Genomic DNA, 27585 nt, shown 5'->3' with positions numbered 1-27585 from the left:
TTCTCACTTACAAGTGAAGATGATTACTACTAGATCATAGTACTAAGTGACAATATATTTCTTTTAATTAATAGTAAGCTAATGACATCTTCCCCGTCTCTAATTATTCGTCATATTTTCATCATTGATCTGGTTTAATATAAAAAATTTCAAAAAAAAAAAACGAGGTTACTACCACATTACAATATATTTTCTATATAAGAAAACTCAAATACTTTTCAAAATGTCAATTGGTATAGGTACAAAAATAAAATACGAAGGAGAAACGTATCCCAACCGTCTACCGACTCTTTGGATTGATCACACGTTGGGATCTGGGTAAATTCATGTGGGTCCCATTTAAATTAAGGAGCACAATGAATGTACGTTTCACTCAACTAGTGGTGCTTTCGGCTGCTTTTGTTTTTTGTTTTTTTTTTTAATTACTTAAGCCCCGTTCGGTGGGCAAGCTGGAACGTGCTATTTTCACTTAAATTGGCTAGTAGCACAGTTAAAGTTTGGTAAGAAAAATTGTAACACCAATTGTATTTGCTACAAATCTGAAATACGAGAAAATAAAATAATTATGTAATCCAGCCACACATATACGTTATGTAATTCATATCTGCTAATCAAATCTCATCTATAAGGCTCAATCTCATCCAATCTACCAAACCGGCCTTAAAGGTCTCTCTTAAGAGTGAAATTTTCTACCATCTTATGTTTTCGGCACAATAATATATAATGTTGGTTGAAAATTAACGTTAAAACAAGACATAAATTTTATAGAGAACTCTCATTTTGAGGAAGTCCATTTAGAATTTCTTTTTTTCCCTCTCATCTTTATTGGATTTTATGTGGTGCTTAATTAGCAACACTTCCAAGGAAAAAAATAATTTATAAACACACTTCAACTAAAAAAATTACATAATCGTATGTAATTACAAAACCTTGTATCCTGGAAGTCAGGGCCGGTCCAGTGATTTTTGAGGCACGGGGCGACGTAAAAAAAAGTGCCCTAACTTCATGTAAGAAAATTATTTATTTTCACACATAAGACATCGAAAAAATTATACTTAGAAAAACACTTCAAACTCAATAATTTAGAAACACAGAAAAACTAATTTATTTTGTATTGAGAGAGGGAAACAAAAAAACTTCGGGCTTACAAGTAGATAGATGATGAGTTTTGTTTTCCATTTGAACTTTGAATGTGTTTTTGAATAAATCGTGAGGTGTTTTTTTCTTATTTACTAACCTTGTCAATATGGGACTAAAAAATAATGATGTTTTCGAGTCTTACTAAATTAAACATTTTGATGACACGTAATATAATTTGCAAATTTGGTCTACGTATTATTCTTTGTTGAAGATTAGACTTGAATTAAAACGAATATTTAAAAATAACAACCCACATAGCTACTAGATAGTAACTAAAAATAAATTACCAACCAAACAAAAATTTGTAAAAATTGAAAAGAATAAACATGCACATAGCATTTCGAACTTAGGACCTCTTGTTAATTTTAAACAACAAAAATCATTGTTTCTAATTAAACTTCTTGATCCTTTAACCAAATTTTCTAAATTTATACTCTTATAAAAAAAATTTGTAAAAAAAAGGAAAGTAAATAAGCACACATGGTGTTTTGAACCCAAGACCTCCTTATTGTTTTCAAATGACAAACCACCACTTCTAGTTAAATTTCTGTGTCTTTGAATCAAATTTTATAAATTTATACTCTTATCAAAACATATATAAATATACCGCCCTAATAATTTTGGTGCCCCTAATTTTTTTGGGCCCTGGACGGTCGCCCCTCCTGCACTGGACCTGGGCCGGCCCTGCTGGAAGTTTCCTAGTTACTCAAACAAAAAGTAAGAAAAGCAAAATAATATTTGTTTTTCACTTTTGTGAAATATTATTTAATTTAAGAAATATGATTATATCATGCTTTGTTTGCTACCTCCACAAGTTCCAAAAAATTCCCAGTGTACGGAATAGACAAATAAATAAAACTATATTGTTGGAAAATTACCGGTTCATTTTTGTCCTCGGTAAACGCTTTGGGTAGATACTTCACGTGGACACAGTGTTGGCCTGTTGTTGTTGGTGGTATGTGCTCTCACCGTTTACATAAAAATACAGGAAAATACGACCACATCAAATATTCAATCGTTCTCAAAATATAAAATATAAAATTCAATCGTTCAATTCAATATTCTAATTTTGGTATGTAGTTGCTTCAGTTAAGGATGCCAAGGAGCCATCCACAAAGAGTTTGTAATTTATTTTGTATTTTTTTTAACAAACAACTTTATTTAAACGATAGGAAATTGCGTTTTAGTATCACAATAGACTAGTAATAATGTACTTCAAATTCGCTTTTAAAGAGAATCAAATCTAATATCTCTCACTTACAAGTATAGAGTTTGTAATTTATTTACCAATAAAAAAAGAGTTTATATTTCGAGCCAAGTGATTTTTTTTCCTACACCTTGAAATGACTTAATTGCCCTCGTATGTAAATGAGTTATTTCCTCTCATTTTCTGATTTCTCTCTCTACTATTTCTCCCTTCCTCTCTCTCTTCTCTCACTTTCTCCCTCACGCACTCTCTCTTCCCTTCTCAATGTGCACACACGATGCACTATCATCTCGACCAACACTGTTCAAATTGAAGCCACCACCAATTTCATCTCGTCTTCACGAGTCCAAAACACCAGCCTTGTCACAAATCTCATCCCTGATCGTTAGGATCGAAACTCAAATAGGCCGTGAGTTTTCCAGTCATTTTCTGGCATCACGGCAAACAATCGAGGCTTGAGATCACAACCACTGGACTCGCAACGAGAGTGAGAACAAAGCACAGTCATTAACTGCTGGTGCACAAAACCCATTTGTTTTTTTTGCTCTCTTCCTTCCAATATTTGCAAATTAGTGGGATTAAAGAAGTGAGCTTTTTCATATTTGGGGAAGGGGAGAATAAGCCCAAAAATTGTATGAAGTAATAGTGAAACAAAATTTAATCAATTTCTCCCTTCTATATCATGGAATTCCCTACCTTGTTTGAATGTTGTGATGGTGTTTACTAAAAATTGGTAAAAATTGGTGATTCGTTGGATGAATTTTTCAAGATATGCTCACTGTATGTACATGACATGCACATGATATGCTCACAGATCTGAGCCAACCTAAAAGTCCAGATCTCATAACTTTCTTTTCGACCCAAAAATGACGTCATCACCTGTAACATCACCATCAGAATTTTCAATGCTATTGTTTTATAAGGTCACACGATCGGAAAGATAAGTGACACACCCGACCCAGAATGTCCACTAGGATTCCGAATTGAGTTATGTTAGCCAACACTTGGAAGGTGATGAAGCCATAAAGTGTAGTGATGTGGAAAATGTGAATAAATTTAAAATTAAAAGTGCCGAAATACAAGAGTGCGTTGTGAGCGGGAATGAACCCATTTCACATGTGATGTCAGATCATAAGTAAAGTACAGTAAGATAAAATAAGGATTATACCCTCAAAGATAGCCACCTATACTTAGATTTGCCAAGAATCCTCGTCGATAAGATAATTCAGTCGCTAAAACCTGGAGGGGCGAAAAACAAGGGTGAGTGGCCCTGAAAATAAAGTTTTATAAAACCTTTCTGAAAACATTGTAACCCATTACCGTAAAATAAGTATAGTTTCCCGAAAATCATACTACGTATAAGTATGAAATCAAATGCATGCCAACAATAAATCCAGAAATATGCCATAGCAGAATATCTCAATGGCATTATGAATATAATCATAAGCTCAACAATATATACTAGCATGTAAGTCGAAGTCACCTAATGTGACAAGTACGACTGCACCTATTGCTCATCAATCTATGCTAACACACGAGTTGGAGTCACCTAATGTGACATGTACGACAAGCTAGGTGTAATAATATACATTCTAGTGCTACGATCACGTGAAGGCTAGCGCTATGCGCATGTCACCTATGAGTCAAAGTTGCCTAATGCGACCTGTACGACAAGCTAGCACCTAACTTGGATCCAAGGCGAGCGTGTGGTGCAAGAGATGAACAATCACGTGAAGGCTGGCTTTGGCCCAGGCCGGGAGCACTAACACCGGGATGCAGCAATGATGAGCGAACTATATGAGTATAAGCATGCCATAATGATGCAATAATTCTAATCAACACAACAAACTTACCTGAACTTACCTGCACATTCCGTATGATCATCTTGATATTTCACAACAGTGCAACATTTATCATAACATAATTTAATCATGGCATGAAGTGCATAAATCAATTCAAAAGCATTTGTGGAAACTATCAATCATATATATACACACACACACACACACACACACTATAAAAAGGAAAAGAACTACTCACCTGAGTTTGCGTTACAACTCCCTAGCACAAATATCGAGGCGTCACGAACGATCGGTGCCTAGAACAATTATCAAATCACGTCTCATAATTCTTATCGATAGAACACGTAACTTACATAAAACTTATCCCCCAAAACGTTCTAGAATGATTTGAAACCCATTGACCAAAAGTCAACCATCGGTCAAAGGTCGGCAGTAGGGTCCATAACCCTACATAACTCAATCGGAATATCCGCACCTCGGATTTCAGATCCGTAACTTCCAAAGATCCACACTATGCTTCTAAAACATCATACTAAAGTTTCATTACGATCTAACGGTTGGATCTCTGCCAATTGCAAATTCAAGTGGTGGTCAACGTTTTATTTTACGAACTTACAAATTCAATTCAGGAAGATCCGTACGTCAGATTCTTAATCCATAAGTTTCTAATATCCTCAAATATTACTTACTATAATGCATTAAAGTTTAGTGATGATCTAATGGTTGGATCGTCGATTACTCTATGGTCAATTTCACCGATAAAGTCGGCGGGTGCCTAAAGCTTCCTGACGTCGATTCGTTGCCTACGGTGGTCTAACGGGGTCAAGGCTAGTCGGGATATACTCTTGGGATGATGAGCTACAAAACCCAAGTGGTGGTGTCGACCGTTGCTTTGCCGATTCACCGAAAAAGTGAAAAGGGTGGCCAGAGCACCATTGGTTTTCATCGGGTTTTGTGGCCTCGCACCACCATGTACATAGGTTATCAAGGTGTTCTTGGTTGGATTTTATAGAAGGGAGTGAGAGCTTGAAGAGGGTGGTGGTGGCGTGAAAAATATCCTCTAATTTTTTATTGGTCCTTCCCCCATTAATTTGATTGGTTACTATTCCCACGCGGTGGGAGTTTAATTAGTTTATAAACTAAAATTTGAGTGAACAATTTCAAACGTCCGTAATTATACCGTTATAATCCGGACTCGCAAATAGCTTTCACCTATGCGTTCATAGCTTCAAGATCTATTTGGAAGCATTAATTGTGACTTCAAACGGTCAACAAAAGTCAAACATCTTCACCCCTAACGGTATTTTCGTAAAATCATTATTTTAAAATTTATAAAACTTAAAAATCATGAACAGGCTGTGACAAGGAGACTTTCTACTTTTGAGCCTAAATTTCACAACTTTGCAGCACACATGAACTTCTAAAAAAAAACCCAATTTGTTGTTTTGAACCTTACAACATTTATCCAAAATATTCATCATCAACGATGGGAAGCAATCAAATATTTAACTATTATTATTATTTCTCTAATTTACTATATAGAATCATAATAAACTAATAGAAAATAAGTTAGTTTCTTAATTTACATTATAAAATTATAATAAAATTAAGTTGAAAACATATAAACTTAGCATGAATTTTATAAAAACCTTGTCCAAAGCAACACCGTTTTGAGTTTGGGTTGTTTAAAAAAAAAAAAAAATAAATTCAAACGCTCCACTTTCGTTGAGTAGATGCGTTTTTTTCATAGCTCCGCCCTAAAAACCACCTAAGCAAGTCTTAAAACTAAAACACAAATATTTGATTGAAGAAACTACACGGTTATGGATTTGGCAACAAAATGCAGCTCTTCTCTTACTATATTATATGTCAAGCGATTATAACTAAATTGTTATTAACATTCTAAAATAGTAGTTATATAAACAGAAAACAAACACAAAATAACTATTGTCTCTACTCTATTTTTCAAGTTCCATTTGATTTGGTTCACAATAATAGAAAAAAAAACTATTGAAAAAAAAATTAAAACGAAGGAAAGATATATCACTATACCAAAATGATAACTCGCTTTAAAAGTTAAAACTCAACTGATTAGATTTAAATAGGGGTGTGCTATCCACATATTCTTTTTTATTTCTCACCCACCTTCTTAGTTTTTGACTGTTGGATCGAATGAAGAAGATCAAATCACATAAATTAATAAGGAGTGTGTGAGAAGTAAAAAAAAGTGATATTTTAAATAAACTCAAATTTAACATTTTATTAAGTTTCCCTCCTTTTTTTTTTTTTTTTTTGAAGTACTCTATAAATTGGCAATTAGCGCAGTCCAGAATCTAAAATCCAAACGCTACATTTCCTCCATTTCAGCTGCTGCTTTTGCCAAAAGCTCAAACTTTACACGCGCACACACAGAGATCGACACTCCAATGGCGGCTTCACCATCTCAGTCGGACCTTCAGCTCCAACTCCAATCGGAGTCCGAGTCTCCGATGTCATCCATCGTCTACGGTCATTTCACTTCTCTCTCGCACAATTCAATTTCACTATCATTTGCGATTCCGTTCTACGATTTCGTCCCTTCTAATTTGAGTTTTGAGCGCCAAGAAAAAAAACTGTTTAAATTTAAATTAAATTTTGGATATAATCGCGCAGTGATTTCACAGCAAGTCCAGGGTGCGATGGAGAACATGTTTAAGATGATGAGGTCAGTTTTCAATTGATTTCAATTTCAACGAACTGTTTGATCGATTTGAAACTTCCGAAGTTACGAAAGATGATCTAATTTTTTTTTTTGAATTTTTTTTTTATAGCGAAACTGATGAGAACTCTGCCGGGATTTCGGAAGAGATCGAGAAGTGCAAGGAATCTGCTCTGGAGAAGAAGAAAGGCTTAGAGGAAGCCAGAGAGCAAGTCGAGAAGGCCGCTTATGCCGTTTTGGAGATGCTCAACAACCGCCCATAGAATGCACAGGTGCTGTAAGTTCTTGAATCTTCATATTTTCCATGAATTACATTATAAAATTTCGTTTACAAGATGGCCGAAACTGATTGATTAGTCTTCATTCGTTCATACATAGTGTTTGTGTTCAAAAGATAAACAAGCGGTCGTTGTCTCTTAATGCATTTAGCTCTTCGACCTGTGAGCCGTCCGCCATCACAACCGTGCTGCCTCTTTTTCCCAACTTTTTCTCTGCATTTTCGCAGTAAAATAGTTAGTAAGTTCGAATATGTTATCAACTTGTGACGAAAGAGTGAGCAAAGTCGAAAATTAGTGTTTTGTTTGGTATGAAAGTGATTGGTAAATGTTAGTTACTGAGAAGATTGTGATATTCTACTTTGTTTGGCCATAGGTTGAATCTTCTGTGGCGGATTTTATTCTCACCATTTGTATTAGCCACTAATCATCTCCGGCCATTTGTATTAGCCACTAATCATCTCCGGCCATTTTATAGTTTTTGGAATTGTTTAGCTTAGTCCTTGAACATATTTTTGTGGAGGTATGTGTCTCAAATATGGTAGTACCTGCTAATTTCAGAAGGTCTTCCACTGACTCGGGCAAATGAATGAGTTTTCCATTCGAGTCACCTTCATCTGGATGATGTCCGTGAATTATGACTCTCATAGTAATTGGCCCCGGAGGGGAAGTTTCGCTTGTTTCTGTAAAATGATAACAAAATCTTAAACTAAGATGACAAATATCGTGAAAAATTTCATGCATAGTATTGTAATGCTGCGTCCACATGTTCATCCTCTTCAAAAGAAAATTTGTGTTTCACATTTTCGATTTGACTAAGGGATGAGTTTACCTTCCATGTTCGCTTCTCCTTGGTAATTCACTGGTTCGTTTGGTTGTATATGCTGCAAATAAAATCATCATCATTAGCATGAACCGAAACTACTCAGTGTTGGGTTTCCTTCAATGCAGTTGAAGCTAATCTAAGTAAAATGTCTGGAAGAATTCGGAATTCTTCCAGACATTTACATTGGTGTGAGCTCACGATGTTTTTCTCTGACAAACAATACAAGCTAAGGAAAGGCCATATAAATAGACTCAGATTTACAGTCAAAGTATTCTGTCAAAAATGGAGATGTGTACCTCTATATTTAGGCCATCCAACAATTCTGTTAGAAACGGTAGTTCTTCCCGCACCTCTGTTTGCAAGTCTCTCAAGTGCTGAAAAGGAGAGAGTCAGCATAAACAACTGCCTATGCATGCTAGGGTTATTTGTATATCTTAAAAGAACAAAACGAGAGCAATGGATATTTAGGTCACAATGCGAAGCTCTATGTGTTAGCGAAATGATATGCTTGAGAATTTACTTAATCTCATCAAGTTTTTTTCTTAAAACTTCCAAACAATGTCACGATAATATTGAGAAGGGAATGAGATAGATTTGTTACCTCGATTAAGTTTTTGAATATTATCTTGCTGTCTTCATTCTGTGACTGTACCATTTGCTTGAATGATTGATGACTGATCCGAATAACCTGAGAAAGCTTTTTTGTTCTCACTGTAAAAGGTTGGGGGATGTTGAAACATATCCCAATTTCTCCTACCAAATCTGCAGATCCTAGGTTTGACAAAAACTGAAAATACAAGCAAGTTTAATCAGAACAAGATGCATAAGAAAAGGCTTCTCATTGTCAACATTGATGCAATAGCTTGTTTCTGTGTTAGAATTCAGAGGCTTGATTCATAGGTCATCAGTTAGTTGGTTAAAAATGTTGGCGATCTCCCGCTTAATGCTACTTTTTCTTTCCGTTAAAGCTAGGGGAAGAGAGGGGTATAGGTAGTTCATGGTTTCTGCTTTTACCATATCTATTCCTTGTATTCATTTTCAGACTGTATCTGGTTATTGAAGAGGAAATCTGAGATGAGCCATTTCTTATGAGTACAATATCCTTTCCGAGCTACGGTTGAAAGTTGAAGTTTTATGATCTTTGTTCATCTGCGTCTGCAGGTTGTTGGAAGCTTAAAAGACACAACTCAATGTGAGAAAGCTAGGGGTGTCTTCCTTGAGGTTGGATTGATCAATTTCTGTATAGAGAGATGCACAGTAGGAGCTGTTTGAGATACTTTTGTGAATTTCGTTCCATACACGCTTATGTCATCTTGCATTTCATGCTTTACTATATTACGACAATTTCTTGACTCTTGAGCCTTTCATGTTTACCAGCCCTTCATGATTACTTCTTCATGTTTAGAACTTAAAGAGTTAAACTAGCACATACAAACACAGTGCACTCTCTATAAAAACTTTCTAGGTAGATGCTCTTCTGTATGGAAGATGCAACTTACATCTCACCATTCATCACCGGGGAACCTTAAGAGAGTAAATTGCATCTTCCATATAAGAGAGGTTCTGGAACCCTAAACACTCTATGGAAGGCTCACAATGAAGTGCTCAAGGGTACCTGTTCTGTGCCGTTCTTGTACTTCAGCACGTCCTGCATTTCAAATATGCGATGCAAGTTTATGTTTCTACTATATCGTATATAGGAATGACCAAGATGACCATACTAGAGAGAGAGAGAGAGAGAGAGGGAGAGAGTACCAATGCTCCAGTTACTAGAATGTAGAAATCTGTTGGGATTTCGTTTTGTAAGATGATGTCAACTTTAGGTGGAAAATATTCTGCTTTCATCTCTGAAATCTGCAAACAACAAAGTTCTTTGATGAATTGATGCAACGACGAGATCATTGCTTAGGAAGAGAAGAGAGTAGCTATACCAATTGGACAGTAAGGCGTTCAGAGACTCCTTTGAACAGGTAGGTTTTCTCAACGGTTTTTTGGAAAAGATGGTGGGCAATACTGGATCTGATTGCCTTGGGAAGGTCTTGAAGCACCACTTCTTGCTGCAACTCTGCAGTCTTGAACTTGAGCTGCATATGAGCCAGCATTTGCTCCTTCAACCCTTGAGGAAGTCTGTTCTTACTTGCATATCTCAGTATCTCATTGATTGCATTCCTCTGTTTACAAACCACATTGAACAATTTAACACAACTAGTCACTTCAAATTAGTCTATTATATAGGTAATCGACATTGCGTCTAGTTTATCAATGTTTTTCGCACACCCTTTTTCTCACTTCCTGCACACCCATATTTATTTATGGCTTTTAAATTGCATATATTAAAGAATAATTAAACAACAAAAATAAACAAGAGTGTGTAGAAAGAGAAAAATGTGTGCATAAATTATTTCCCGTCTCTAAATGCTGGGTCAATTATCCACATATGGGTGGTTATTATGGTTATGGACTCCAAAGTGGGTCCTACATGCATTCAAGATTAATACTGAGTAAAGTTTTTTTTTTATAAGATAACGTGTTTATGTTACTAGACTGATTATTATTACACATTCAATCGGCATTCATGCAACAATCATCTCGGTTAATGTCCTTAGAAAGCTGATTTCTCTTTAGTTTATTTGAGAAAAATGCAAAGAGGAGGAAATGGTACCATGAATAAAGTTCGGACAGCGCTATGGACGATGAGATTGGTCATGTTTCCAATTATGTAAGCAACGAAGCCAATGTTGAAAAGCATATAGAAGATGGTAAAAATCTTCTCCTTGAAGTTGACCGCATGTATGTCGCCATATCCAACGGTGGTGAGAGTGACGGTGGCCCAGTAGATGGAATACGTGTAACACAACCAGATGCTTCTGGTCTCGAAGTCGTTGATTTGGATACCGATCCATGTGTCCGCTGCTTCCTTCTGACGGGTTGCCATCCAGAAGAAGAAGCAACCTGATGAGTGCACTACGAATAGTGTAACCTGTGCTCCAAAACCCCACAAGGGAAAAAGAGAGGTTGATTAGAAATCTGTGCATTGTTATGTTGTTAGATTGCGAATTAGGTCGTCGATTACGTGAAATCATGCTTTTTTGAATGTGCAGACACCATATATTCTAAATATGTAATCAAATGAGATGGCTCAACATATAAAGTGTTCGATAAATAAAAAAACATATGGTAAAGCATGCTTCAACTAACATATTAAGTTGTTAGACTACTAATTATGATCCATGATAATAGGAAATCCGACCTCATTATGCGGTCACATGATGGATATATTAAGTGAAACAATAGCTCAAAGGAGGAAACTAGATACTCACACAAATTAGTTTGATGTATCGAACCCAAAAGTAGCTGAAGCGTGTGTCTTTCTCTAGCCTGCATGTGGATTAAACCCAAAATCTTCACTAGGATCTTAATCACATGTTAATTATGTGTGATTAATATGTTGTTAAGAGCTAAAGTACCTTTTGAAGAATTCACTAACACGCCTGAGACGCCATAGTCGAAGCATATTGATGAAGCGAAAGACTTGTTGATGGTGCATATTGCCGGTAAGGATTCTATATATCACATGAAATGGTAGAGTAGATGCTACGTCAAATGGAAAATATATTCTTGTAACATACCTATAATTGCCAACAGAAACAGATAATTTGTATTAGTATCAAGATTAATTAATCATCGTTCTTAACTTATTTTTTTTAGGATGAAGCGCCGATTGAGTCCCTGAATTATCATCTTAGTGAAAATTAGGTCCTTAAATTATTTTTTTGTTAAAATAAGTCCTTAAATTCATTAAAAATTGCTAATTTCATCCTTACTATTATATGCAAAGCTATTTTATCCAATTTTTTGTCAACTTAAGTCATTTGACACATTTTAGAGTGTAATACCGTCATTTTCTCGCCTATAAGTCCTTAACATTTCACATAGGTTGCAAATCTAACGTCTAGTTTACCCTCCAAAGCTAACTCTATACACCATTTCTTTATGAAAAATTACCAATCTACCCTTCAATGTGTATCACATGAAAGTAAGGTGACTTAAATTGATGGAAAATTGAATATGGTAGCTTCAAATCTACCATTAGGGATGTAATTGGAAATTTTTTATAATTCAAGGATTGATTTTTTTGAAAAAAAAATAGCTTAAGGATCTAATTTTCACTTAGGTGATAATTCAAAGGCTAAATTGGCATTTCACCCCTTTTTTTTAAGGGATACTTTGGATGCGGTCCCTAGCTATCAATATTCTTTGATTGAAACCTTGTTAGTTTTTAGTTTTTGATTGAGGTCCCTAACATTAATGTAATAATGTAAGTTACTATATATTTTAAATTAAAAATAAAAAATTGAAATTTGTAATTGTTTATATTAATGAGATTTTAAATAAAACCCATAATTTATGGGATTAAAAATAATAAAATATAAATTATACTCTCTATTATATTTTGTGTGTGTGTGTGTACATATATGTATGGGTACATTAACCAAAATTAACAAAAAAAGTTATTGTACCAAAACATGGATACATTCTCAAATCAACGAAAAAGAATGTACCCATATAAGTTTAAACATGGATTAAAAAATTTGAATGGATTTTATATTAAAAAAGGGTACATTTTACATATAACAAATTGATATATTTAAGAATGGGTACATTTAAGATTAAAAAAATTGAAAAATTATATGAATGGGTACATTTAAGATTAAAAATTAAGAATCTTTTTATATATAAAAAAAAACTAATAGGTACAAACTTAATTTAATTTAATTTTTTATTATTTTGGAAATGTTTGAATTGAAAATTAATTAGAAGTTAATAGAGGTGTGAGTATTAAACCCTAAATTAATTACTAATTTTTATATTAAAAAATTATATAATAAACATGTAAATTCATTATCACATTAATGCTAGGGACTTGAATCAAAATTTGATAACTAATAAGGTCTTAGTTAATAAACAGTAAGAACTAGGGATCAGATACTAATTTTTCTTTTTTTTAATTATCTTTGGTAGTGGCTAACTTTGGCAATCAATATGAGTTTTTTTTATTTTAGGAAAACTAATGAAAATGGCTTGAAAATTTTGAGTTTTAACAATAAGGACAAAATGAAGGGTAAAGTGAATAGTACTAGGATTGACTTTTTAGTGTAAAAATGTGGTTTTTCGTTAAAGTGAATAGTACCAGAAGCTTTTCGTTAAAGTTCCCTTTTTTTTCCGTATTATACTTGTTGTATGTTAGATAATTCACAATAATATGAAATAAAGAACTAATTCAAGTGGTGAGGTAAGATAAATTAATAAGAATCAAGTTGACCATGCTAGTGTGATCCGAAGAAAGGAAATAAATTCCATACAATCATTTGTTTTTAAGATAATTTTCCCCTTTTTTTTAATTTTAGTCGATTACTTATTGGACATTTATAATTGGCCAGTTTCTAGTAATGAATTTTTTTAGATGAGTAAGTATTTTCCTTATAATTGGCCAGTTTCTAGTAATGAATATTTTTAGATGAGTAAGTATTTTCCTTATCTGGATTTGGGTCTTAAATTGAAAGAGGTGAACCAAGACGGTCATGTGAATCAAGTCACAAGAAAGACTAATGAAATGTCATCACAACTCCAACATGTTGCTGAAAAAGTAAGGCCATGGAGAAGATTCATATATAGTTGTCCACATTAGGGATAACATTCAAACAAAAGTGTACGGAATGAACTAGCGGAAGAGAAGAAGTAAAAAATCAAGACGGATAAAAATTTCCGTAAGTATAACGCCAAGAGGGAAATTGGCCGATTATGAGTTCGTTTGGATGTACTTTCAAAATGATTGAAAACGCTTTTGATGAAAATGTTTTTGAAACTAATCCTTAATAAAAATGTAAGCAAATCCTGGAAAAGCACTTAAAGTGCTTCTTGGAAGAAGCACGTAATCGGTGCTTCTTGTAAAAAGCACTTCAAATGCTTTTGGAACCTAAAAACATTTTCTAGTAATTTTGAAAGCACATCCAAACGAGTCCTATAAAAATTCAAGAGAAAAAATTGGCTAAAACTAAAGTTCTTGAGAGAAATTGGCAGTTCGCGTAAGTTCGGGTAAAAATCGACAAATAACTCAATAAGAAAATATGACACCAATTGGTATCCAAAATTTATTTTAGTAAGTTGGTCTATCTAGCAAACCATCCAATATAGTATCAACAAGATTCTTGAAATTTTCTTTCAAATCTCATCAATTAAAAAAAAAAAATCTTAAATTATATGGCAATACTAACAAGAATTTTGCATAATCAAATATGTTTCCTATTAAATAAAAAATCATAAATGGTATCAAATTAATCTTTTTTCTAAAAGGCAAAAAACATCTAATTTGTGACGCCATAAATCACTCCTAAAAGGGGCCGGGAGTAAATCCAGGAGGAGAAGAGAGATAAGAATGATTACCTCAAAGCGATTTTCTTGTGATCAAGTACTAAGAGGTAGGTTGTCTTGTCCAAGTACGCCACGAAGAAAGTTAGGACGATATCAACGGCGAAGAATGCATCGACAGCCAAATCTACGGTCAGGAGTGATCCAGTTGCCACCTTTTTGAAGGCCAGTTCGAAAGGCGACGCCCATGCTGAGTATATCACCAGCACCACCAAAAACGCCTGCCACCACCTTCATGGATACGAAAACGTGTTGTCAGACTGTGAATCAAAACGGATATTTATACTCATTGTTAAATGCGATAGTATGTAACGTATGTCATACTATATGATAAGAGAAAAGATCTAAGCGAGAACATTATGTTTGACCTATATCTCCTGTCATAAGGAGCAATAACAAATTTCTTGAGCTGCAAGTGGGCTTCATCGACAATGGTTCCAAAAGCCGGTAAGATGCTGCTTGACACAGAGGCCAAATTCCTAATCTCCCCGCCCGAACGCCTCCGGAACAGCAAAGGCAGCGGCGATGCAGTTGCCGACCACGACGACATTTTCAAGTGAGAAGAGAGACGATGGAGGCTATTGCCTCTTGTTATATGTAGATTGTAGTTCTAATTGTTTGTGCAAGTGGGAGGGCTGAGTAAATCTTATACTAATCAATTTTTTGTCACAAATATATAAGATTGTTATAAATAGTGGGATTGTATGCCCACATGTGAATAGTAATGAATAAGACATAATTTGTTGTGTTATTATGTCACGGGAAGTTGTTTTCATTCATTGTAAACCTTCTATAAATAGATCACCACATAGGTGATTAAGATACTACGAGAGAAAAACAACTAATAATAATAATATTCCTCATTTCCTCTGCAATCATTTTGTGTTGGTATAATATTTTACAATTGCTTCGTTCCTGTTCCTAGCAAAGGTTATCTCTCTAACTTTTGCCTATTTATAACAAAGATAATATTTTTTCTACCTGATTTGGGGAATTATTTGTATCACATCAGGTTGCCTAGAGCCAAATATTTCCAAAAGAAGCATAAATTAAAATCTTTCTAAGCATCTTTTATCTTATTTTGTTAATTAGCATCGCCTTTATAACTTCCCTTATCCGATAGTGTACATTGTATGGAGTATGTGGTCCGCTACTAATTAATTGGTATTTTCTCAAGTAGTTCCAAGTGCATAATTCAACATATTATCCACTATAATATTGGACCACACGTCAAGCCGCATTTTAATTGATTCAATGTAAATTAGGAGAGGAGATATGAACTTGGGGTGCAGAATAAGAAGCATATTGTGTTAGCTAATTCGGGTACAGTCCAATCAGCACAAGTGACTAAGATAATGAACTAGAATTACAACTCTCAATAAGCAAAACGTGTATAATATGAAGGGGCTCCTCAAACCAATATGTTGATCGCTGAGAATGAACTTGAATAATTCTACTTGAAAGGAACTCGACCTCGAATTGATCTTAAAATTGTATGGCACTAGAAATCACGAAGCTAGATAAGCACATATAGTCTCTAACATGAAGAGCGAAAACTTCTTCAAACCTTTATGGTATAACCATGTAGTCGATCCATAAATGAGATTTGAATATGCTTGATAGTTCATGCTCGTGTTTGATAATGGCTTACCTCCTACAACCATATTGACCACAATAGTTGAGTTTTATCAATACCTTGTTTGTCATGGATTCTAACTTGATTGTCTTCTTCTATTATGGTTGGAGTATGATTCTCTCCCCTTTTTTTTCCCTCCCCTTCCCTTTCCTCCCATTTGAACGGTCATGGTTAAGTCACGTCAACATCTTATATTAATTTTTTATAGAAAGAGAAAGACAAAATAGAGAACGTGAGAAGAGGGGATAAAAGGAGATAGAAAGAGGAGATGAGAGAATCCTAGTCCATTATGATTTCCTCTTCGATCATGACATCACTTTGAATTGGCGATTCAACTTCAGTTTCTTCAATTTCTTCCCCATCTTTCTTGGCATATGAGATCATTAAATAATTTTTCCACCACTACTTTTTTTTTTTTTAAATAACATTTTCCGTTCTTAAAAGATACAAATTATATTCAAACGGAAACCATAGCTCTACAATAATTCTCTTATTTTACGTCAAAATCAGATATGATTCTTTCTTTCTTTTTTCATTTATGACTTTTGCATATTGTCCCACCAAAAAGCCATACTTCCTTTTAAAGGAAAAGCAGCTATCTTGACCATCTTCTCCTTTGAAATAGTTATTTGTTTGAAGAATTGATCCACAACTGAAACTCAATCAAGAAAATCCTCTATGCATTCACTACCCTCTAAACGATGAATCTTCCCAACATCAAGTTAACGAGTTTGTCTTTGAGGGAAATCCTACAATGCATTCCGCATTTACAAAAGATTGTGCGCAACCACCATAGAAGATCTTTGATGTACCACAAATAGTCTTCCTCCCACAATCAACATTGAAGAGAGGTTTGCTATTCCCATATCAATTGTCATTAGAACATGGCAAATCCCTGCTCTGATACCAATTGACGCATCACGAAGAAAAGAGATTACAAATGTAAAACCTTGAAGAACCAAAGTTTCTGGAATTCACTAGTTTGATAAAAATCCCAAAGGATATTTGATTGTTGAATAAAAAGATGAGTTACAATAATAACATCAACGACTTAAATAAGCCATTTACAACTTCGTTGGACAACTCAAAAGCTTAGGGAATTAAAACGAAAATTAAATTACATTAATCATATAGAAATCAAAGGTCCGAATTTTGTTATAGAAATTAAAACAACAATTTGAAAGTCTAAACGACTATCGATGACCTTAAATACGACATATGACACGCCCAATTATAATTCTCAAATATTTCTTACTGCCTATTCTATCGCCATATCAATTGACTCAATATTCCTCAACTTTAGTTCTTGTTTTTCAAAATTTAAAACATTTTATTTTCTTTATACTTAGTCGTCAAAATTAACCTAAACCCGAAGCAAGGTTTTGCGCTAGATGGTTGAGGATACTGCTGACCTTGTGAAAGTAAAGGTGCTTTATAACTGATAGATGGTGGAGGACTAACCAGATTGACATACACATTAAGCGCCGGTTGAATATCTGGGACAAAGAGAAAATCAGATTAAATGCATTGATATCAGAACAGCAACACAACAAAGTAAGAAATGACTCATAAGCAGGTCTTTAACTCAAGGTCCAGATTGCTACCACCACCTGCACGATTAGTGCTTAATGTCGAATCATCTTGCGGCTGCTAGGGACCAATGCAACAAAATGCAGAACACCCAATGCATATTGAAGTAATCGTGTAAATAACGCTCAACAGGTGGAGCCTGCAGAAAGAAAAATCAGGTATAATCAGATACGGAATCAAGTGAAAAGGCAATAGAGTATATTGGAAGTTCATGTTGCAAGGGTGGGGCATATATTATACCTGGCATAACTCCAACATAGTAATAAGTCCATTAGGACCCAAAGCTTATCTACTGCATGCCAATGAGTTCTCACAAATGCAGGACCCAGCTTTCGGTCCTTCTGTAGCTGCAGGAATACTGCATCCACAGCTTCATCACTGATGTCAAGCGGCTTGAAAGCAGACCTTACACTTGGAAGATTCTGAGCTGCACTTGGAGTGTTCTTATTTGGATCCACAAGCATAATAAGATGTGCTCTGAAGTACTGCCGCAAGGCAACACATGTGCGGAAAGCTTTTTGTTTCTCTGATGAAGTAAGTACTTCTGCAGGTGACCTGCCATTCCGAAGTGATCCTGAACTAGGGAGTCCTAGTGCCCCAGAATTTACTCTAGACCTTACGGATGCAGCATCATTTAAAAGTCCCAGTAACTTCTGTAAGCCATCCTGAGAATCAAAAGCATCAAGAACTACCCCGAAAACAAATGCAGCACAGCAAAAAATAGGGCTGCAATTTTCCTGGCTTGATCCAGTGTGCACTCAAGAAGTTGAAGAGCTAATTCAACTACCTGGTAGATCACATCTGAAGGAAGAGCAGAAACACGCTCCATTATTCCGTAAAAAACATTAATCGAACATAAAAAAAATTAACAGAGTAGATGAATATAGTCACCCAAGTAAATGAGAAATTAGACCTCTTAACAGCTAAGCTTCACCCGATATGTCATTCCCTGGAGAGAGCCGATAGTAAATAGGCAAGAACAAATACCAAAGAAGGTTTGAGCAACCCCTATCCACAAACAAGGCAGAAAATTTACAATGAGCAGCCAAAGCACAGAAAAGCATCGCAACCTTTGACGCCTCATATACAGACGTTGGTTCTTTTAAGACTCGGTATTGTATCGATTAACATGTCAATAACAAAACGCATTGACATGTTCTGGACACATTGTCGGTACAATATCGATCATGCACAGAGAATTTCTAAGCAGTTATGCAAATATCAAAGGATATGGACTTAGAGCAACAGATAATTCATAATTGTTGAACCTCGTTGTTTATTACAATCGACGTTGCTACACTAAGGGGAAGGGAAGGATTTGAACCAGGACTTAAGCAACTAATTAACATTTAATCATTCAGTACTTAAGCAACTAATTAACGTTTAATCATCCAGTAATCATAGTTCCAGCCCCTTCATCAGTCAAAATCTCAAGCAACAGAGAATGGGGCACTCTCCCATCAACAATGCTAGCAGTCTTCACACCCTGCGCCAGCGACCTCACGCAGCAACTCACCTTCGGAATCATTCCGCCGCCGATCTTCCCCTCCGCCACCATCTTCTTCACTCCATTGATATCAATCTCCTTTACCAAACTCGACACGTCGTTTCGATCCTCCAGAATCCCCGCCACGTCGGTCAGCAGGATCAGCTTCTCCGCCCCCACCGCCGCCGCCAGCTCCCCCGCCACCGTGTCCGCATTGATGTTATACTGCTGCCCGGTCTCGTCCGCCGCCACGGACGCAATCACCGGGATGTACCCTGCCTCGACGTTGGACCGCAACACGGCGGGGTCCACCCGCGCAACTTCCCCGACAAATCCCAATTTGGCGGCGTTCGGAACGGGCCGGGCCGTGACAAGCCGCCCGTCCATCCCGCAGAGTCCGATTGCCTTGGCGCCGGCCCGGTCGATTAAGGAGACCAGATTTTTGTTGACTTTCCCGACAAGGACCATCGATACGACCTCCATTGTTTTGGCGTCGGTGACTCGGAGGCCGTCGACGAAGGTCGCCTCGATGCCGAGGCGCCGGAGCAAGAGGTTGATCTCGGGGCCGCCGCCGTGGACGAGGATAGGCCTGAGGCCGACGCAGGAGAGGAGGACGAGGTCGTTGACGACGGAGGCCTGGAGGGACTCGGATTTCATGGCGGCGCCGCCATACTTGACGACGATGGTCTTGCCTCGGAATTTCTGGATGAAGGGGAGAGACTCGGCGAGGATGTCGACTCGGAGTTGCCCTGGAGTGGGATCAGGAGACGACGGGGATTGGGAGAGAGAGTTGCGGATCGAGAGAGAAAATGGGGGTTTGCGGCGGAGGGAGAGGTTGTTTGGGAGCTTGAGTGATGGCGATGGGTTTATTAGGGTTTTAGCTGCCAACATTTTTCCTTTTCAGTGAGGCAGTGGAAGCGCGATAGTGAAAGTGAGACTGAAGTGAAAACTGAACTCACGTGAGAACCGATTTTATTCGAGTTTAGTTGCTTTGAGAATCTACTTCAGTTATTGGGATAGGAAACGGTTACGATGGATGGGTAACCGCGATTATTTACTCATAACTGTTTATGTTCATGCTTGTATAACCGTTTACCCGTTGGGTAATTGTTTAAACGGTTAACCATACCCATAACCGCATACCATTTAACTGTAACCGTTTAATACTCATTTACTCATTTATCCTTTTTAACCCCTGTTGATGCACAAAATCAGCGAAGACTTTGGTACAACAGAAAGTGTCAGGTTTTGTGACCTTCGCTTGGTTGCTTGGTTGCTTCAGTCACTAGTGAGGATAAGTACGTAAATGAATAGAGACAGAGAAGCAAACACAGGATGTACGTGGTTCACCCAGATTGGCTACGTCCACGGAGTAGAGGAGTTCTTATTAGTAGTGAAGGGCTTACACAAGTACAAAGGATCAAGCTCTCAATTTAGTGAGTTCTTGTGAATGATTTAACACAAAATGGCATTAGGCAATATTGTGGGGGAATGACCCCTATTTATAGAAAAACTTGTAGCTTTGTCACATTGACATGTGTCATGTTATGATTGGTTCTTGATGTCGACACGTGCTGCGCTCTGATTGGCTTCTAATCTTGACACGTGTCGAGTAGTGATTGGCCTCCTGGTCGGAGGGGAACTCTTCTGGGTCCTTGACAGTATAGCGTTGGTCGGTGCTCGGTAGTTTCGGGATTGGTCAAGTATGGTACAAACAGTGCTCCCCTAAGTTCCCGAGTGAGGAAAACTCCTCGGTTGGGGACTTGCAAGATCCAATCCCTTGAGTAATCACGAAACTTCTAAGTACCGAAGTGTGGTCTGATCTTCATCTGCCCTTCTCTGGAAGTACCTTTCCTCCATCCGGGAATGGTGTATTTAGCTGATGTTGACGCACAAGGTAATGTATCAATTTCACTTGAAGCTTAGTTGTAGTTTCGGGCTTAGTCAAGTGTGATACAAACCCTATAGTAGGAGTCCCCCAAGTCGCCGAGCTAGGAGATCTGCCGAAAGAGGTGACAGACAAGGTAAGCAGTCAAACTTCCAAGTAAGCAACCCAGGATCAGAGGTTTGACTTCGGCTTCCGGTTGATTGTTCTCATTCTCCTTGTCTCTCATTCAACTGCCAGGATAAGGAGAAGCAAATGGATAAGAGATGATATGAGATACTTTTGCTTTTGAAGAAGTAACTTTCCACAGGCTTATTCTTGAACTGTGCTGGAGGGTTTTCTTGTGCCCTTCAGAGTATAAGGCCGACCCAAAAATTTGAGGGTCAAAACAAGTCCATCAAATCTAGAGTACGTTCGACCTTGATGATATGGGATACTTTTGCTGTTGACGGAATAATGAATGTGGTATGGAAAGGTGTCGTGCTGTAGTGATCTGTTTCAGCTCACCGTTGAACCTTCTGCTTCAATCTTTTGCATGGCAGAAGTGGTGTGCAACCTTTGCATTTAAATGGTCCTTCAGAACATTCCTTCATAGTGACTCATCCACGCTTGGCAGCTTCAGTGTAAAGAGCCAATATCTGATCAACTGTCATGAGGTATTTGCCGGTGGAATTCGTGACCTTGACAGCAGTTGAGGATGAGTACTCGAGAGCAATGCTAAGTAAGCAACCAGGCAAAGGCTCCAGGCAGTCAGTTCCAAATTGGAGGTTTGATTTCAGGTTCCGACTGACTGCTCTCTTTCTCCTTGTCCTGCAGGTGTGGACAAGGACAAAGACAAAGATAGGGAGAAAGCATGATATAGGATACTCTTGCTTTCGACCCTGATGATATGAGATACTCTTGTTCTTGGTATGGCTTATTTGCTGAGGTATTATCAGGGGGAAATAAAGCTGAGTATTTCGAGAGGTTATGTTGAGGGTGCCTTTTCGAATGCGAGAAAGGGTTGAGCATTTTTGCAGGTTTGCCTGTCCGTTGAGGAGGGAGGTCAATGTATATAGGGATTTCCCAATAACAAGTAGTAATGCTATTCCTTTACCCTTCTTGGTCACAGCAATGTAGTGGGAGCTGCCAGCTTCACGTGTTTTAATTTTGTCAGAGCACTTTGAAAAAGTGGTATGTGGTATCTGGAAAGCTGATGTTACGTGTGAAGATTACAGACAAGCTTTATCTAAGGAAATCTGGCTCTCGAAGTTCTGAGAGTTGTGCCTCTTCGGTTTTCGAACAAGCAATCCCGTCGAGGATCTGACTCTCGAGATTCGGAAAGCGGTGCTACTCCGGTTTTTTAGAAAGTAATTATGTTGGGAGTCTTTTCTCGAATGTGAGTAAAGGTTGGACGTTCTTGCCAACCTGTCTTGCCGCAAAACCCGGAGGTCGACACACATAGGGACTTTCCAGTTGTCAAGTAGTGGTGCTGTTCCTTTACCCTTATGGGTAATAGTAGGGTAGCTGGAACTTCGAAATTCTCGTACCTAAACTTTGTCAGAGATCTTTGACAAAGTTATATGTGGTACCCGAGGAGTTGATGGTGCATATGGAGAGCGGTGATTGAACAGTAAGATTCACGTGCTTTCTACTTCACCAGAAATCTTCGACAGATTGCCCGTAATTTCCGCAAAGCTGAGTGTGCATGTGACAGGTGCTGACGAGGCTGAAAAAGCAGGTGCTTCTTCGATTTCTGAGATCGGCCCTCGTGGTCTCTGAGCAGCCCAGCTTTTGAGAAAGCAAACGCCTCTTCGATTTCTGAAGCTCCGTCGAGTGCAGATTTTTATAGAGGCTGGCATTAAGTTCCACAGCACACTTGAATCTCTACCAGTAGAAGCTCATTTCTTGCACTTCTAAGATCTTGATTTGTCTGACCTCTTCCTTCTTCAACACATTTGAAAATGTCTGGACCCTCCGACCGTCGCTTTGACTTGAACCTTGGAGAAGAGACAGCCACGCCTTCTCCAGACAACATATGGCGCCCATCCTTCATATCCCCTACTGGTCCTCTTACCGTTGGGGATTCTGTGATGAAGAATGATATGACCGCTGCAGTGGTGGCCAGGAACCTTCTCACTCCCAAAGATAATAGACTACTTTCCAAACGGTCTGATGAGTTGGCTGTTAAGGACTCTCTGGCTCTTAGTGTTCAGTGTGCAGGTTCTGTGTCTAATATGGCCCAACGCCTATTTGCTAGAACCCGCCAAGTTGAATCATTGGCTGCTGAAGTGATGAGTCTCAAACAGGAGATTAGAGGGCTCAAGCATGAGAATAAGCAGTTGCACCGGCTCGCCCATGACTATGCTACAAACATGAAGAGGAAGCTTGACCAGATGAAGGAATCTGATGGTAAGGTTTTACTTGATCATCAGCGGTTTGTGGGTTTGTTCCAAAGGCATTTATTGCCTTCGTCCTCTAAGGTTGTACCTGGTAATGAAGCTTCAAATGATAAACCTCCAATGCCTCCTCCTTCTGGGGTTTTGTCAAGTACTGAGGCTCCGGATAACCACCCTCCGGTGCTTTCTCTTTCTGGGGCTCTACCGACTGCTGAGACTTCCCCTAAGCAACCTTTGTGAAGGCTCCCTTTTGTTTGTTTATTTTGACTCATGTATATGTACATATTTGTGGCTTATCGAAAATATTAATAAATAAGCTTTGCTTCATTTCAACATATTGTGTTAAATACACCAAAGCCTTCTTCATAAAGTTCTTTGAATTTTTGCTTTTGTTGAAACCTGTATTGTTGAAGCTTTGTGAGTGAAGCATGTAGTTTGAGGTAGTGTTCCCTTAATTTCCCGAGTGAGGAAAACTTCTCGGTTGGAGACTTGAAAAATCCAAGTCACTGAGTGGTTGTGAGACTGCCGAGTATCAAGGTGCAGTAGCATATGGTGGGAGTCCCCCAAGTCTTCAGGCGAAGAAAGTTGCCGAATGAGGTGTCTCGCGTGTTACTAATTTGTCAAAGTAACGAATTCTTGTTTCGATGTCACACATTCGTATATGCTTTATCTAAAAATATTTCCAACTTTTGTGTGTTTGATGCTGCATGCTATTGACTAGACAAGATCAAGTGCAATTAGTAGCTTTTCTCTCTTTTTCATCTTTTCTTTGGTGGAATTGCTTTTCGTTTCCACTAATCAGCCTGAGTGGATGCAAGATAACACCTTTCTCTATAGCTCAGATTGCAAAGTCGTCTTCATGAAAGTTTTTCCTTATCTTGTGAACTACAACATATCCAAATTTGAGATCCATCGGAGTAGTACAACTTCAGAAATTCAAGTATGATGAGTAACTGTTCATCAATGTTCTGTTAATCCGTCAGACTTGTTGTGAGCTTCGAAACTCCATTTTCTCTTGTTCAGATCAACATACTTTCTTCATCGAAGTTGTTCCCTAACTTGTGAACTAAAACATATCCAAATTTGAGGTCCCTCGGATTAGTATAACTCCAGAAATCCAGGTATGATGAGTGACTGTTTATCATTTGTCTGTCAACCCGTCAGATTTGTTGTGAGCTTTGAAACTCTATTTTCTCTTGCTCAGATCAGCATGCTTTCTTCATTGAAGTTGTTCCTCAGCTTGTGAACTACAACATATCCAAATTTGAGATCCCTCGGAGCAGTATGACTCCAGAAATCCAGGTATGATGAATGACTGGTTATTATTTTTCTGTCAACCCGTCAGATTTGTTGTGAGCTTCGAAACTCCATTTTCTCTTGTTCAGATCGGTATGCTTTCTTCATTGAAGTTGTTCCTCAGCTCGTGAACTACAACATATCCAAATTTGAGATCCCTCAGAGCAGTATAAGTCCAGAAATCCAGGTATGATGAATGACTGGTTATTATTTTTCTGTCAACCCGTCAGATTTGTTGTGAGCTTCGAAACTCCATTTTCTCTTGTTCAGATCGGTATGCCATGGTGGATTCAAAGAGGTTAAGGTGCTCAATCGGGTCCTCTTTTCCAGTATAAAGTTGCAAGCCAAGCTTCTGCTTTGTCTTTGCTTGAAGGGGGGTGTTGAGGATCCTCCTTGTAAGAGGGCCAGGCCTGGGTTGGTTCCAGTCAGGTATTTCAGCCTGACGTTCAGCCTTCAACTTGTTTACTTCCTCAAGAAGTTGTAGGACAAGGGGGTCCTGAGCGGAGTTATGTGCCACTGGAGCTTTCTTTCGTAAATCTCCATCTCCTCTTGGAATTAGGAAGGTTTGATCAAGGGCATGTGATTTTTCCCTGGACTCGCTGTACTGGCTTCCAGGGTATGTCTGTCGGAACACCTCTGAGTCCCCTGTACCCTCATGTCTCTCTAGGACTTGTTGCCCCTTCCCCAAATTGGTGGCCGGCTTGGGCCGTGGCAGGGGACCGAGTCTCTCAGAAATCCTTGGGTCATTAATCTTTGAGCTTATATGGATGGAATTCTCTCGACGTTGCTTCAGGAAATCCCGACAATCGCGAAAGACGACTTTCGATCCTTCTGCCCCTTCAGCAAAGAGGTGTCTCCCTCCACTTCTCATGGTTCGGGTCGAAGCAACTGGGTTAAGAGAAGCCTCATGTTGATTATCAAGTCGAGGGGTAATCTGTTCCCTATCAGGGATATCTATGTCGAATGCATGTGACCCTCCATGTTGGAGGGCACCCAGTTGATGGTTGACTTCCACGGGGGCAACAAGCTCGCGTGTCTGAGCTTGCCTAGCTTCGTGGAGTGTCTCGAAGAGCTTCTCATATTGCTCCTGGAGGACCTCATTCCTCATTGCTATCTTGTTGTTCTGAGCTTCCAACTCATCGACTTTAGCTTGAAGAAGAACTCATTTTCCTTCCTTCTTTCGTTGTTTCGCACTATGTGCAAGGAGGGTGTCATTCTGTGTGCTGTGGCTTCCTTCGCTTCCCATGTTGGAGAGGGATGCCTGATCAAAAGAAAGTGTACGAATGATAGAAACCAGCTTGACACAGCTGAAGAGAGTAGGAATAAGTGTCGTTTCCCACAGACGGCGCCAAATGTTGATGCACAAAATCAGCGAAGACTTTGGTACAACAGAAAGTGTCAGGTTTTGTGACCTTCGCTTGGTTGCTTGGTTGCTTCAGTCACTAGTGAGGATAAGTACGTAAATGAATAGAGACAGAGAAGCAAACACAGGATGTACGTGGTTCACCCAGATTGGCTACGTCCACGGAGTAGAGGAGTTCTTATTAGTAGTGAAGGGCTTACACAAGTACAAAGGATCAAGCTCTCAATTTAGTGAGTTCTTGTGAATGATTTAACACAAAATGGCATTAGGCAATATTGTGGGGGAATGACCCCTATTTATAGAAAAACTTGTAGCTTTGTCACATTGACATGTGTCATGTTATGATTGGTTCTTGATGTCGACACGTGCTGCGCTCTGATTGGCTTCTAATCTTGACACGTGTCGAGTAGTGATTGGCCTCCTGGTCGGAGGGGAACTCTTCTGGGTCCTTGACAGTATAGCGTTGGTCGGTGCTCGGTAGTTTCGGGATTGGTCAAGTATGGTACAAACAACCCCTTTATCTTTTTTTTACCATTACCTCTTTTTCACCCGTCTACATGCTTTTTAACAACTTCAAAATTAAAAAAAAAAATTGTCATAATTTTTTTTTTTGACAATTAAACACCGTTATAGGTACATTCATCATATATTTCCGTATTTTAATTTTTTAAGTCTCTATACCATTCCAATAATTGAAATAATAGTTTACGGACGATATTTTTAACTGTTACCAATGAATGTTGTTTGTACCATACTTGACAAATCCGAAACTACTGAGCACCGGTCAACGTTATACCGTCAAGGACCCAGAAGAGTTTCCCTTCAACCAGGAGGCCAATCACAGCGCGACACGTGTCAACATCAGAAGCCAATCATAGCGCGACACGTGTCAACATTAAAAGCCAATCACAACACGACACGTGTCAATGTCAGAATGAAACTAGAAACTCTCTTTTATAAATAGAGATCATTCTCTCACAATATTTTCTAATGTTATGTCACGCCCCAACCCAAGGATTAACATAAACCTTGGTTCAGAACGTGAATCACACCTTAATTATAAGTTTAACTAATATAATTAAGAATGTGACATGAAATAAAAGCATGTATAACTCGCTTGGAATAAAATTAACTGAATAACATATTCATTATTGAAAGTTTCAGCCAAAATTACAACTTATGAACTACTCAAAGGTCACACAAAAGTAGTTCTTTATTCAAACAAGAGAGCAAAAGCCAACAAGCTCATCTTTTTATTTCTTATACATAATTACACAACAGACAGCAAGTAGACCTTTAGGTTTCTGGTTCTGTACCTGCAAAATTTCGTTAGGGTGAGCTTAAAAAGCTCAATAGGGACATATACCTTCATGACTAAAGTAATAAAGTATAAGTAAGATAGCAGAATTAAAACCAAAAGCAGAATGATGCGTAAGTATGCAATGCAAATGCCTTAACTATACCCGTTAATCCACATAACTAAACACCCAGACCTTGTACGTCCCATTCCGTACCTATACCACTTGATCCCGAGTGTTTAAATATATGAATTAACCCCCATCCCTAAACATCCC

General features: G+C 37.9%; 4 protein-coding genes and 1 long non-coding RNA gene across 5 annotated transcripts in view; 1 reads left to right on the top strand and 4 right to left on the bottom strand.

Moving 5' to 3' along the window:
* Window positions 1-7120: 7120 nt before the first annotated feature.
* Window positions 7121-10347, bottom strand: LOC103441398 (potassium channel KAT3-like). The gene is made up of 8 exons (XM_070826880.1): window positions 9880-10347; window positions 9704-9802; window positions 9564-9596; window positions 8550-8735; window positions 8245-8322; window positions 7955-8006; window positions 7671-7805; window positions 7121-7338 (listed from the first exon to the last, which is right to left on the bottom strand). Exons 1-8 carry the CDS (start codon window positions 10048-10050, stop codon window positions 7235-7237), a joined length of 858 nt encoding a protein of 285 aa, XP_070682981.1. The 5' UTR covers window positions 10051-10347; the 3' UTR covers window positions 7121-7234.
* Window positions 10348-10350: 3 nt separating this feature from the next.
* On the bottom strand, window positions 10351-14970 carry LOC139198328 (potassium channel KAT3-like). Its single transcript, XM_070826879.1, has 5 exons — window positions 14746-14970; window positions 14393-14608; window positions 11416-11577; window positions 11269-11326; window positions 10351-10928 (listed from the first exon to the last, which is right to left on the bottom strand). Exons 1-5 carry the CDS (start codon window positions 14925-14927, stop codon window positions 10575-10577), a joined length of 972 nt encoding a protein of 323 aa, XP_070682980.1. The 5' UTR covers window positions 14928-14970; the 3' UTR covers window positions 10351-10574.
* Window positions 14971-16977: 2007 nt separating this feature from the next.
* Window positions 16978-18432, bottom strand: LOC103410831 (DDB1- and CUL4-associated factor homolog 1-like). The gene is made up of 4 exons (XM_070826271.1): window positions 18391-18432; window positions 17844-18340; window positions 17475-17742; window positions 16978-17276 (listed from the first exon to the last, which is right to left on the bottom strand). Exons 1-3 carry the CDS (start codon window positions 18430-18432, stop codon window positions 17664-17666), a joined length of 618 nt encoding a protein of 205 aa, XP_070682372.1. The 3' UTR covers window positions 16978-17276; window positions 17475-17663.
* Window positions 18433-18839: 407 nt separating this feature from the next.
* LOC103410829 (acetylglutamate kinase, chloroplastic) lies at window positions 18840-20100 on the bottom strand. The gene has a single exon (XM_029107031.2). It carries the CDS (start codon window positions 19978-19980, stop codon window positions 18991-18993), a length of 990 nt encoding a protein of 329 aa, XP_028962864.1. The 5' UTR covers window positions 19981-20100; the 3' UTR covers window positions 18840-18990.
* Window positions 20101-24370: 4270 nt separating this feature from the next.
* LOC139198327 (uncharacterized) overlaps window positions 24371-27585 on the top strand; it is a 53377-nt gene continuing 50162 nt past the window's right edge. Inside the window, exons 1-3 of the long non-coding RNA XR_011583707.1 lie at window positions 24371-24473; window positions 24557-24654; window positions 24738-24835. This is a non-coding gene — a long non-coding RNA (uncharacterized lncRNA). The remainder of the gene's footprint in view (window positions 24474-24556; window positions 24655-24737; window positions 24836-27585) is intronic.

This window comes from Malus domestica, chromosome 08 (genome assembly GCF_042453785.1).
Source record: "Malus domestica chromosome 08, GDT2T_hap1".
In the NCBI taxonomy this organism is placed as follows: Eukaryota; Viridiplantae; Streptophyta; class Magnoliopsida; order Rosales; family Rosaceae; genus Malus; species Malus domestica.
This window is presented reverse-complemented; position numbering and strand designations above follow the sequence as displayed.

What these genes read in the sequence shown, in the direction of transcription:
- LOC103410831 (XM_070826271.1), bottom strand. Translation starts at nt 18,432, where the DNA reads ATGGAGCGTGTTTCTGCTCTTCCTTCAGATGTGATCTACCAG. An exon ending in CTTCAGATGTGATCTACCAG is followed by an intron (nt 18,341 to 18,390) that starts GTAGTTGAATTA and finishes GGATCAAGCCAG; the next exon opens with GAAAATTGCAGCCCTATTTT. An exon ending in CTATGTTGGAGTTATGCCAG is followed by an intron (nt 17,743 to 17,843) that starts GTATAATATATG and finishes TTCTTTCTGCAG; the next exon opens with GCTCCACCTGTTGAGCGTTA.
- LOC103410829 (XM_029107031.2), bottom strand. Translation starts at nt 19,980, where the DNA reads ATGTTGGCAGCTAAAACCCTAATAAACCCATCGCCATCACTCAAGCTC.
- LOC103441398 (XM_070826880.1), bottom strand. Translation starts at nt 10,050, where the DNA reads ATGCTGGCTCATATGCAGCTCAAGTTCAAGACTGCAGAGTTGCAGCAA. An exon ending in TTCTAGTAACTGGAGCATTG is followed by an intron (nt 9,597 to 9,703) that starts GTACTCTCTCCC and finishes TTTGAAATGCAG; the next exon opens with GACGTGCTGAAGTACAAGAA. An exon ending in TATTCAAAAACTTAATCGAG is followed by an intron (nt 8,323 to 8,549) that starts GTAACAAATCTA and finishes TCTCCTTTTCAG; the next exon opens with CACTTGAGAGACTTGCAAAC.
- LOC139198328 (XM_070826879.1), bottom strand. Translation starts at nt 14,927, where the DNA reads ATGTCGTCGTGGTCGGCAACTGCATCGCCGCTGCCTTTGCTGTTCCGG. An exon ending in CCTTATGACAGGAGATATAG is followed by an intron (nt 14,609 to 14,745) that starts GTCAAACATAAT and finishes GTATCCATGAAG; the next exon opens with GTGGTGGCAGGCGTTTTTGG. An exon ending in CACAAGAAAATCGCTTTGAG is followed by an intron (nt 11,578 to 14,392) that starts GTAATCATTCTT and finishes TGGCAATTATAG; the next exon opens with GTATGTTACAAGAATATATT.